The sequence below is a fragment of the Rutilus rutilus genome (genome assembly GCF_951802725.1).
Source record: "Rutilus rutilus genome assembly, chromosome: 2".
Classification (NCBI taxonomy): Eukaryota; Metazoa; Chordata; class Actinopteri; order Cypriniformes; family Leuciscidae; genus Rutilus; species Rutilus rutilus.
In genome coordinates this window covers 29,722,906-29,735,218 of record NC_140210.1, presented here as the reverse complement: position 1 = coordinate 29,735,218, position 12,313 = coordinate 29,722,906, and the positions used below count along the sequence as shown (strand labels likewise).

General features: G+C 36.3%; 1 protein-coding gene across 1 annotated transcript; it reads left to right on the top strand.

Moving 5' to 3' along the window:
• Positions 1 to 387: 387 nt before the first annotated feature.
• Positions 388 to 12,233, top strand: LOC311282105 (uncharacterized protein). Its single transcript, XM_084395692.1, has 9 exons — positions 388 to 661; positions 1,881 to 1,963; positions 3,078 to 3,204; positions 5,006 to 5,066; positions 5,430 to 5,497; positions 5,791 to 5,834; positions 9,995 to 10,102; positions 11,015 to 11,065; positions 11,370 to 12,233. The coding sequence occupies exons 1-9, from the start codon at positions 588 to 590 to the stop codon at positions 11,396 to 11,398; spliced, it is 645 nt and encodes a 214-aa protein (XP_084251818.1). The 5' UTR covers positions 388 to 587; the 3' UTR covers positions 11,399 to 12,233.
• The last annotated feature ends 80 nt before the right edge of the window (positions 12,234 to 12,313 follow it).

The following is a 12,313-nucleotide window of genomic DNA, read 5'->3' as shown; positions in this document are numbered from 1 at the left end:
CCTAGATTTAGAACATTGTTCTGTATTTTGATGTTGCTTATACAGTAACGGCATATTTTGATCTTTAATACGGCGCCGAGATTGTTTTTCTTCATTTAATTTTCAGTGTTTAAATCTTGTAACAAGTTTAATGACCCAATTACTGATAATGGTAGTATCATTATGATACTCATTCTTATTCTATGTCCAGTAAACCTTTTTTTTTTTAGTGAACGTTGTCAGTGCACGTTGACTAAAGGCAGCGCTGCATGCTGTTTTAAGAAAGACCTGTGGTTGCTCGACTATCGTTTCATCGACTTTTAATCATTTGTTTTAAACACTGCCATTTACTTTATAGCACTTGTTCCAAGATCTCCCCTCGTTACTCCTAAGAGCGACATAAAAATCAGACTGAGAAATGACGTCGGGTAAGCTGACGCAACCCGTTCTCATCAATCTGCGTATAAATAACACGACTTTACACTTTCAAATTGCGTGTAATGCATACGCCAAAGTCCAATTTTGCGTGCATATGATACGCCAATCCTTCCCATTAACTTCGATGGAGAGCAGATGCGTCTAAATACCACGCATCACCTTCAACGGCAATGACGTCACCAGCCAGTCTCAGTTCGACCAGTCCGCCTGCACCTGATGCGCGTATCGTTACACCTTCAAACAGGTAAGTAAGGGCACTAAACCATTTTTTTTTTTTTTTTTGTAATGAGATCACGGTGTTACCTGTATTATTTTTATTATTTCAGTGTTTCTGTTACATGGGGCCATGTGTCAAAATGGCAGCGTAATGCGTTAAAATGAGTTGTTAGTGGAACCGTGGGCTGCTCCGTTAGCACAGATGGTATCCTACCATTGACATTAGCCTAAGCTAACTTTCTACTGTATGCCTGTTGCAGTTTGAAATACATAAAAAAAAAAAAACGTTTTTAATCATGTTTTGACATGGCTGATGACAGCACTACAAATTAACAGACTGAATTAGTGTTTGCTAACGGTTTTAGCTAAAGTGGTTAGCCTAAGCCTACGGGACCCCCCAGGGGTCAATAATGTGGACTAATCAGTGCGCATGGACTTATAAACCGGATTTATTCCCAAATTGTGGGCAACAAGGAGGGAGGGAGGGAGGGAGGGAGGGAGGTGTTTCTCTAACACAAGATCCAGGAGGCGTGGTTGGATCCAGATCCAACTCCTCCCACCTTACATATACCTAAACCTACCAATCTCCACCCCCTGGATCTCGTGTACTGCAGTGAGGTGCTGGGAACTTCCGGGAGACTTGGGATGTCTGCCGTTGTGTCATTCCCACTATTTCACAATAGTTATTGGGTAACATTACTGTCACACAACCTTATCTGTCCTCAAGAATATGGAAGTTCCATTAATTAAGGTAGTAGTAAGCCAATGCTTCCAAAGTATTACTGAGTGCATTGCTTCAATTTCTACATTGATGTAGTACTGTTATAATGCTAATAATTACACATTTTTGCCAAAAATGTACACATTAATATTACAAAAGTTACTTGTCATTACCATAAAATAAGTTACTTTGTGATATTACCCTATAATGTGTGTTGTGAAAAGTGCTACCCATACTCACTTTGTATCACACACTTAGCCTACTTTACTTTGCAGTTCAATATCATTAACATCAATTGGAATACTTAAGTTAATATGCAGTTTGTCTGATGTGTTCTATGTCACCCATCCCTAGGCCCAACACAATTTATCCATGGTGGACAATAAAGACTAATTTATGTCGTTTTGTATCTTTATAGCGACATTGGAAAGGCATAGGATATGCTCACATCAGTCCCTCCCACAGAATTAAATATTTTTTTACTTGGCATGTCGATAATTATAATTTATTTTTGTTTTGTTTGTAGTGAAAATACCAGGTGGATCAACTCTTCGACAGTGCACCCATTGCCTGGAAAAGATAAATTGTGCCAATTGAAGATGCATCAAGGTAAATAATGTACAATAGGCTATTGAACTGTCTAACTGCTAACCCCCATTTTCATGCATTAAAGCCAGAGTCATTAAGTCCAAATTAAAATAAACTTTATTGGCATTAAATATCTCCGTATTTGTTGCCCATGCAATAGAGTGACAATAAAACAGGAGTTTGCAGTGGAGACATTAAGTTCATCATACAAAAGACAGAAAGAGTTTTATTTTGTTACTCTATAAATTTGCATCACAGTAGGTATTTTTCAAAATGTTACATTTCCCACCTGATGGAAAGGTACCTGCTGTTATTGAAATTTTGACTATTGGTTCCTTTAAATAACATCCTCTTACAAGGCTACATATTTGACATTGAATCTGTCTATTACAGACAGTACTTAGTATTGCGGTGAATCTCAACTGTGGTCACTCAGTTCTTTTAGATTATCCATATTTTAAGAAAATGGCAACATCTCCACTAGCGCATATCATAATGACAACTTAAAGGGATAGTTCACCCAAAAATAAAAATTGTCATTGTTTACTCACCCTCAAAGTTGTTCCAAACCTGGATGAGTTTCTTTCTTCTGCTGAACACAAATGAAGATATTTTAAAGAATGTTGGTAATCAAACAGTTGAAGCACCCATTGACTTCCATTGTAGGAAAAAAAATACAATGGAAGTCAATGGGTGCTTCAACTGTTTGATTACCAACATTCTTTAAAATATCTTCATTTGTGTTCAGCAGAAGAAAGAAACTCATCCAGGTTTGGAACAACTTTGAGGGTCAAAATTGTCATTTTTGGGTGAACTATCCCTTTAAGTTATAATGTCTGTGGCCAGATAATGGACATTCGTATTTTCCATTAAAATATGGATGCATATCTAACTAGGTTTTAGCATTATGCCTTTTAATATTATTAAAATGTGACGGTGCATTGACTCAGCTGCATATTTAGTCTGCCTGTTCAATGAATTGCATAAACTTGATATCCAAGTTATTATTTAGGCCCTTGTAAATAGAGGGCTAGAAAATCAGCATTGCTTGATCAACTGGACCCCAGTTTAGATTATTTATTTTTTAAATTCCCGTGAGTCATGCCGCTCTCTCTTGTCTCTCTCCCTTACTCAGTGTGGGAAGCTGCTGGACATGAAGCCCAGGCAGACGGCCCGTATGAAAGGATTCCGGACCAGAGCCAAGGAATGGGCACAAAAAGTCCCGCAATCAGGCAAAGATTTTTGACAACAGTGCCCTGCTGGTAATACAATTTTTGTCTTTCTCTTTTGGTCAGGCATTTCAGGTTCCTGTCAACATTACAGAAATATAGAATTGTATTTACATTGTGCAAGGAAGCAGCAACTATGGTAATGTCATGCAGTTATGTGTCATGATGTCATCAACCCAACTGCATTTGCAAAATTTCAGATAATAATGAGCTAGTCCATATATAAATATTAAAACAATACACAGAATTTAGCCCTGCCTACAACTTGTATTCATTCAGCCCCAGTATCCAAGGCCAGGTTTTTCTTTTGGTTCACTGCACTGTAAAAAAAACAAAAAACTGTGAAATGTAAGCCAGCACAGGGTGCCGAACGTTTACCATTAATTAATGAAAATATTGGTTAAAGATCGTTAAAAAAGAAATGGTCAATGACTGCCAGAAGCGTTTGCCAAACAAAAACTGTAAAATTAAGGTAAAATATCCTAATTCATAAGTGTTTTACAAAAAACAGTTATTTTACAGGTAGTTCCAAGGTGATTATTGTGAAACGTTCTCTATAAAATGTAAATCTCTTGCAGTTAACAATTAGCTAGCAACAGCACATATGAATGAACTATCATTCCATCAGCAACTACAGGACAAATCAGTTATTTCCTGTAAAATTTGGATTTTTTTTTTACAGTGTGGTCATGCGGTAGAGTAGGTTAAGACACTTGCTGATGCAGGGGCAGTACAGAATCTTTTAGAGAGAAAGTTTGATTTCTTACAGGAAAAGATGCATTTGCATATGCCTCAGTTACTCCAGAAAGGACATTCACCCTTATAAAAAAACTAGGGGTGTAACAATATATCGTGTCACAATATATCGCAATACAAAAATGCAACAATATGTATCGTGGATAGTGACAATATGTATTGTGTATAGTTAGTGTTAGTCAGAACATCATGAAACTACTATATAATGTTGAATATAATGTATAGTGATGCAATGGGGGAATATGTGTGGGTCCTGATAATGTCAAATGTCTGATGTTACCAGTAAAAAGTGGCCAACATTTTTAAATATATCTAGTCAGTAACAGAGTGCAAACATATTCATCTAAAATGATTCTGTATTTTCAATAAATATTTTTTGTCCTGTGCATCAGCACCAAGTCCAAGCCTATTAATTACACCCACAATATAATATTAAATTTAGCATTTTAATCAACAGCACATTTTTTGTTAACCTTGTACATGTCTTGAAGTATCGCAATAGTATCGTATCGTGAGTTCAGTATCGTGATATGTATTGAATTGTAACATGAGGGTATCGTTACACCCCTAATAAAACCCATACTAACTTTTTTAGACAGCTTGTATGTGTATAATAATAATAACGTCTCTCTTGCCTTTTTAACCCTGTCTTAGAAATCTCTGTGTGTTTGCTTATTGTTTTTCTATGTTAAGGTGGAGAAACTGAAGGCCCTTGGGTACTTTCCCCTCCTGCTATGGGGAAAGTACAGACCACAAATATGAGATACAGAATGGTAAAGAATGTGTCCATGTACAAAAAGAAGTAGCACACCACACTAGACTCGGAAGTCAGATGGTATTTCACAAGTTGCTCTTTTTCTAGTACTTTTTCTTATAACGTGGAGTTATTTGTATGGCAGTAGTTTGGCATCCGGTGTGCCATAATGCAGTGTGGCAATGCCCAATGGTGAAGTCATCAGAGAAAGTGTCAACAGATTGTCCTGCATTGCGGTGTACTCGCAAGCATTCACCTGGTTTGCAAGGCAGACACCACACACCTCTATGGCAATTTACACATGTTTTTTGTTTCTCTATACAGGAAGTCAGCTGTCAAATTTCAGCTAAAAGGAAAAGTAAAAGAAGCCAAAACAATGATGATGGTAGGACAAATGCTATGAAGTATTTTTAATTCAAAATTAATTAAATAATAAGTCCTAAACTCTTAACTAATCCTAATCTAATAGCTTTTTGGCCCACAATATAATATCTTCTTATTGCTAGTTTAGTACATTACAGGCCTGATAACAAATTAATACAAATAAATAAAACTATTAACGTAATATTAGTTGAAAATGTTTTTTACTTGCTTAATTGACTCATTTTACATTGGAGTTTTTTAAATTATGATGTGCATTTACTTCTGGTCTTATATTTCAAAGAGAAATGCATACAATACCCTTTCTGTGGGTTTATATGGCTACATTGCAATGGTTTGTACTTAATTTGTTAATTTTTCTTTATAGCTTGCCAGTATCACAGCACATTGGACATTTTCCCAGTGCAATATGTGTCCAAGACACGTGAAAAAAAGGTGAGCAGCTATACGGAGAACATTCTGTACGACTGTAGGTGCATAAATTGATACTATACTACACCAGGAGAATAGTGCTGAAATTGTTGCCTTTTGTCAGAAAAGTCTAAATAAAAAGTAGTTAACATGTTAAATCATTAGCTGTTAGAGCATTCTAAATATTAAACCAAAACTTTGATGTTTTGGTAATTATATGGCAATTGATTTTTAGAGGCTGGGACGAAAAATTAAATGAAATATTTAATTATAAAATAAAAGTATGACTTTGGTTTGTCTTTTACCCTCTTCCCAAGGGCTGTAAAGAAGTCTTGGTCCATTGGCTCCCGTGTCCGTCATGGTAACATCAGCTTTCTTGTTTAACTGTCTTATGAGTTGTCCTTAAAGGGACACTTAACCTAATTAAGAAGCCTGTCTGATTTACCATGAATTGGGAGTTATTTAAGTTTATGTAATAAGCACCTGGACCAGTGTTACATTTCTTTTTGGGAAGTCAGGTGGGCTGCTTAATTCGGATGAACTAAGGCCTCTCCACATGTGGCATCTGTTTTTGCCTACAGAGAGATTAAGCTACACAACTACAACATACATGTACAGTTTAAAATGTCATTACAAAGTGACAATAATATAATTTGGATATAAATATACATTCTCTTCTGCTTTCTCCACCCCATTCTGTCAGGGAAATATGTAGAAGCCTAACAGGGTTTATAAACCATGTCAGAGGCTATCCTTATATTTAACCTATTTCAGAAATTAAATACATAATTTCGGCAGATTGGACCAATATAGCGGGCCTTACAACATTAAGATCTTTAAAGTTCAGTCTAAATCAGATGTGACCAATGCGCGTTGGAACTTTAATTAGCCTCAAATGCTGTTTTGTCACATTTGTATTTTTTATCTTTAAAAGCAACAACAGGAGCATCACATATACACTACCATTTGGTAACACTTTACTTAAAGCCCTTTATATATATATATGTATATATATGTATATATATATATATATATATATATATATATATATATATATATATATAGACAGTGAGGAAAATAAGTATTTGAACACCCTGCTATTTTGCAAGTTCTCCTACTTAGAAATCATGGAGGGGTCTGAAATTGTCATCGTAGGTGCATGTCCACTGTGAATCCAGAAATCACAATGTATGATTTTTTCAACTATTTATTTGTATGATACAGCTGCAAATAAGTATTTGAACACCTGAGAAAATCAATGTTAATATTTGGTACAGTAGCCTTTGTTTGCAATTACAGAGGTCAAACGTTTCCTGTAGTTTTTCACCAGGTTTGCACACACTGCAGGAGGGATTTTGGCCCACTCCTCCACACAGATCTTCTCTAGATCAGTCAGGTTTCTGGGCTGTCGCTGAGAAACACGGAGTTTGAGCTCCCTCCAAAGATTCTCTATTGGGTTTAGGTCTGGAGACTGGCTAGGCCACGCCAGAACCTTGATATGCTTCTTACAGAGCCACTCCTTGGTTATCCTGGCTGTGTGCTTCGGGTCATTGTCATGTTGGAAGACCCAGCCTCGACCCATCTTCAATGCTCTAACTGAGGGAAGGAGGTTGTTCCCCAAAATCTCGCAATACATGGCCCCGGTCACATCCTCTCCTTAATACAGTGCAGTCGCCCTGTCCCATGTGCAGAAAAACACCCCCAAAGCATGATGCTACCACCCCCATGCTTCACAGTAGGGATGGTGTTCTTGGGATGGTACTCATCATTCTTCTTCCTCCAAACACGTTTAGTGGAATTATGAACAAAAAGTTAATCTCTCATCTGACCACATGACTTTCTCCCATGACTCCTCTGGATCATCCAAATGGTCATTGGCAAACTTAAGACGGGCCTTGACATGTGCTGGTTTAAGCAGGGGAACCTTCCGTGCCATGCATGATTTCAAACCATGACGTCTTAGTGTATTACCAACAGTAACCTTGGAAACGGTAGTCCCAGCTCTTTTCAGGTCATTGACCAGCTCCTCCCGTGTAGTTCTGGGCTGATTTCTCATCTTTCTTAGGATCATTGAGACCCCACGAGGTGAGATCTTGCATGGAGCCCCAGTCCGAGGGAGATTGACAGTCATGTTTAGCTTCTTCCATTTTCTAATGATTGCTCCAACAGTGGACCTTTTTTCACCAAGCTGCTTGGCAATTTCCCCGTAGCCCTTTCCAGCCTTGTGGAGGTGTACAATTTTGTCTCTAGTGTCTTTGGACAGCTCTTTGGTCTTGGCCATGTTAGTAGTTGGATTCTTACTGATTGTATGGGGTGGACAGGTGTCTTTATGCAGCTAACGACCTCAAACAGGTGCATCTAATTTAGGATAATAAATGGAGTGGAGGTGGACATTTTAAAGGCAGACTAAGGCTGCGTTCACACTGCAGGACTTAATGCTCAATTCCGATTTTTTGAAAAAATCAGATTTTTTTGCAAGGCCGTTCACATTTCCAATTAAATGCGACCTTATGTGATCTCCTGTGTGAACGTGAAATGACCCAGAAGTGACCCGCATGCGCAAAAGAGTACTCAACGGTCGACAACGACGTCACTTGTTGTTTGCGGAAGTAGCTAAACTTCAACTAACTGTGATTCACACAAACACATACACACGAGCGTGCGCAGCGACCGTTACACAATAGCCAGACAGCAGCCGCTGACCTATCTAATATCAGCACAAATAGGTTAACATAACGTTAGTCTACTCTTATTCACATTGGATATATAATGATGGTGGCCGTGGGCTTTTAAAAAATTTTTTTTATTAACGGGCTCGTCGAGGTCGACGCGTTCGGAAGATTTACCTCAGCCCGACGAATATGCAGTCCGTTTTCAAACCGACAACTACTTCAACGCAGATTTATGACGTTTGTCGTTCAGACTGAAGTCGCATTTCAAAAGATCGGATACGTATCGGATTTGGGACCACATACCCAAGTGGCCTGGGTCGCATTTGAAAAGATCCGATCTGTGTCGTTCAGACTGTCATGAAAAGATCAGATACAGGTCACATAGGGGCAAAAAAATCGGAATTGAGTCGTTTCAGCCTGCAGTGTGAACGTAGCCTAACAGGTCTTTGGGGGTCAGAATTCTAGCTGATAGACAGGTGTTCAAATACTTATTTGCAGCTGTATCATACAAATAAATAGTTAAAAAATCATACATTGTGATTTCTGGATTTTTTATTTTAGATTATGTCTCTCACAGTGGACATGCACCTAAGATGACAATTTCAGACCCCTCCATGATTTCTAAGTGGGAGAACTTGCAAAATAGCAGGGTGTTCAAATACTTATTTTCCTCACTGTATATATATATAATGCATTATAAAAGTATTATTAATGCAGTAATTATACCTTGTAATGCACCTTATAATGCATTATATGATCTCATTAATAATTTTACACACACTTATAATCCATAATACTAATCTAGTCATTGTTACATCTTTACAAAGTATAATGCATTAAAACATATGACAACATGTGTTCTCAAGGAATCTGGGAATTATATCTGGGATCTGGGAAAATAAGGAATCTGCAAATAATACATTGGTTAAAACTTTGGTTTTACAATTATTTATGAAAATATATAATGCATTATAATGCTTCAAGTAAAGTGTTACCAAAATGTATTAAATAAATGTAGTTAAAAATTAACTTTATATCATCAAATATTATATTCATCATTATGGTTTCCACAAAACCATTTAAGCAGCACAGCTGTTTACAACATTGATACTAATAAATGTTTCTTAAGAAGGATCATGTGATACCAAAGACTGAAGTAATGGCTGCTAAAAAATCAGTTTGGAATAAATTACATATTATAATATGTTCAAATAGAAAACAGTTGTTTTAATTGTAATAATATTTCACAATATTACTGTAACTAACATAACTCACTCACTCACTCACTCCAATCGACTCAACACACTCACTCACTCACTCACTCACTCACTCACTCCAATCAACTCACTCACTCACTCACTCACTCACTCACTCACTCACTCACTCACTCAATTTCAAAAGAGCTTTATTAGCATAACTGTGTATCACAATGTTGCCAAAGCATTAACATATTATATATATAAATAATAAAACAAACAAACAAACAAAACATATATATATCATGTCATATGTAGCATAGTAAATAAATAAATACAATCTATCTTAATTAATTAATAAATAAAGCGTATTTACACATGTCAAGTTGAAGAAAAATATGTTCAGGAACATTTGCCAAATGTTCTTTGGAGAATAGGAAACTCCTGTTGCACCCCCTAGTGGCAAAAACATCACAGTTTGCTTGTCCTCTTGTTAAATGCCCATGTCTCTTTAGTTTTGTCATCAAGCTCCTACTAATAACTGATGTAGCCATTACAAAAATATACGTATTGTACACTTCAGAAGCAATTTGAAACTAGCCCTTGTCCTTCTCTTTTCTTGTGTGTTCTGTCCCTTTAAATTGATCCCACAGGCGGAACCATGGCTGCCATCATCAGTTCTGTGGGTGTTGCTCTGCTCGGTGCCGCCTCAAGTTACTTTGCCTATCAGAAAAAGAAACTGTGTTTCAAAGTACAAGGAGGTGAGTTCAACACTTTTATCCAGGATTCTGAATCATTATTCAAGCACTAGCTTGGTTTTGATTTATGTTGCTTGCTTATCTGAGCAGTTCAAAAAGAGAAGAGGAAAAAATACTTCACAAAAAAGCTGTTTACCTTCACAAACATACTTTTTTTTTACTCAAACTATTTGACCTCTTTTAATAACTTGTTCCACAATTATATATAAATGCTTTCGGGAGCCACAGTACATGGTTAACCTTAGCTCAACTAACACAGCAGCTCTTGTAGAGGAAGTGGGGGTTGGGCGCATGACGTGGCAGGCAGTTTAACTGCTCTGCTTGTATTACAAAAGCCCTCGAGTGCTCAACAGGTGGCTCTGTGGCGCAATGGATAGCGCATTGGACTTCTAAGCTACACTCTGAGAAGTGATTCAAAGGTTGTGGGTTCGAGTCCCACCAGAGTCGAGTTTTTTGAGAGAATGATGAAAAAAGGCTAACAACACAAGTAGCAGTGTTTTGTCCAAGTGTGAATGGTGTTACCATAGAACTTTAGTAACTGAATTTTCTAAATACCATAAACAAAATTGACTCACACTTTATATTATGTGTCTTTAGCTACTATGCGCTTACATAAATAAGTACAAAAATAAGTACAAAGTAGTTGTGTTGATGTTGTTTTGCAAAACACTTTTGCTGCTATTGAGTTTAGGTCAACAGAGTAACTGTAGATGTAATTACAGAGATTCATTTCAACTGTAATTTGATGCAGGTTTTATTTTTAAAAGTACATTGTAAACACATGTATGTACACAATAAGTGCATTGTATCAAATTATTAATTTAAATGTTAGTACATAGTAGTTAAAGATACCTAATATAAACTGACACCCAAAATTGTTTCATGGGATAAGCTAAAATGTACATTTTCTTATAGGAGAAGATCCAGAGAGTGGCAAAAACCGTGGTACTCAGTCTGATCCACAAGGTAAGCATGACAGTGCCAACATAGCAGATTTAAGAAAATTTAATTCTGCCCCCACGTCATATGCAAAGTTATTTGTGATTGTTTCAATTAACATGGATACCAACCAAAATGTTTGTCATGGTAGTTTTTTTTAGTTAAAATGATCACATGATCTTCAAGTATCAAGTGTCTTTAAGTATTCAGAAAAGTAGTTTTTTTTTACTTAAAACTATTTTCTTAAGATAATAATTTGTTTTTATATGGATTTCATGCTTTCTGATGCAGCTACCAAGTAGATAACAATTTACTCTTTTCTCCCCCATAGTTCTCAGCAACCTGCTCCGTTCATCCTAACTGCAATTGGATCTGTGCACTGAAAGAATATATGTACATCTAGCATGTCCAGTTATGGAGAGCCTAACCCTGTGGGAAACATCTGTTATATGAAAGGCTGGTTTAAGGCTAATTAAAAAAAAAAAAAAATGTGTGTTGATTTTATTTTTTATTAGATTCTCTAAGTTGTAATGCATTTTTTTTTTCTGTATTCAACATTTTTCTTGACTATTTGTTTATCTTTGAAAGAGGTAGAAGTAATATGTCACTTGTAAAAAACATAAAAATCCTTTTAGGATTTCAAGTGCCAATGTAAGATACTGCACTTTAAATGGACAAAGTTGTTACTCTTTTTGTAGAAGTACTGCAAGTTGCACAAGGGACTTGCTATTGTAAAGCACAAGCTGTCTGTTTACAGGTGAATGCATCCGTTTTTTTTTTTTTGTTTGTTTGTTCTAACATTACATGCGTAATCTGAATTATAGACTGCCTTCTTTTACAATATGACAATGGATGGATGGATCAAGATGATGATGATGTATGCTGATGAATATCAAACTGACTGGTGACAAAATGTCAACTAAAATAAAACTGACATGGAGTGAGTTTAAAATTATGGGATGCCAACTTGCTTATCATTTACATTTTCTATATTTAAATTAATTTAAAATAGAAAATAATGATTTGAGATTAAAAGGTAAAACGTTTTTTTTTTCTTCTTCTCATGATTAACCTGCAAGCCATTGTAAATAGGCTACTGCTAAAGCAAGATGTACTGCACTTTTAGACTGGCCATTTTATACGCACAAGTCAACTTGCATAATGTGTTTAATTGAAATATGAACTATAACGAGCCTTGATGATTTATTGTCTGTCTGCTCTTTTTTTTTTTTTTTTTTTTTGGCTATTTTTCTTTGAATATGCATTTGGTTGTTC

Bases quoted from the DNA above. Each gene is read 5' to 3' on its own strand.
- LOC311282105 (XM_084395692.1), top strand. From the start codon at position 588: ATGACGTCACCAGCCAGTCTCAGTTCGACCAGTCCGCCTGCACCTGAT. The intron at 3,205-5,005 runs GTAATACAATTT...TTCTCTATACAG, and splicing joins TTGACAACAGTGCCCTGCTG to GAAGTCAGCTGTCAAATTTC. The intron at 10,103-11,014 runs GTGAGTTCAACA...ATTTTCTTATAG, and splicing joins GTGTTTCAAAGTACAAGGAG to GAGAAGATCCAGAGAGTGGC.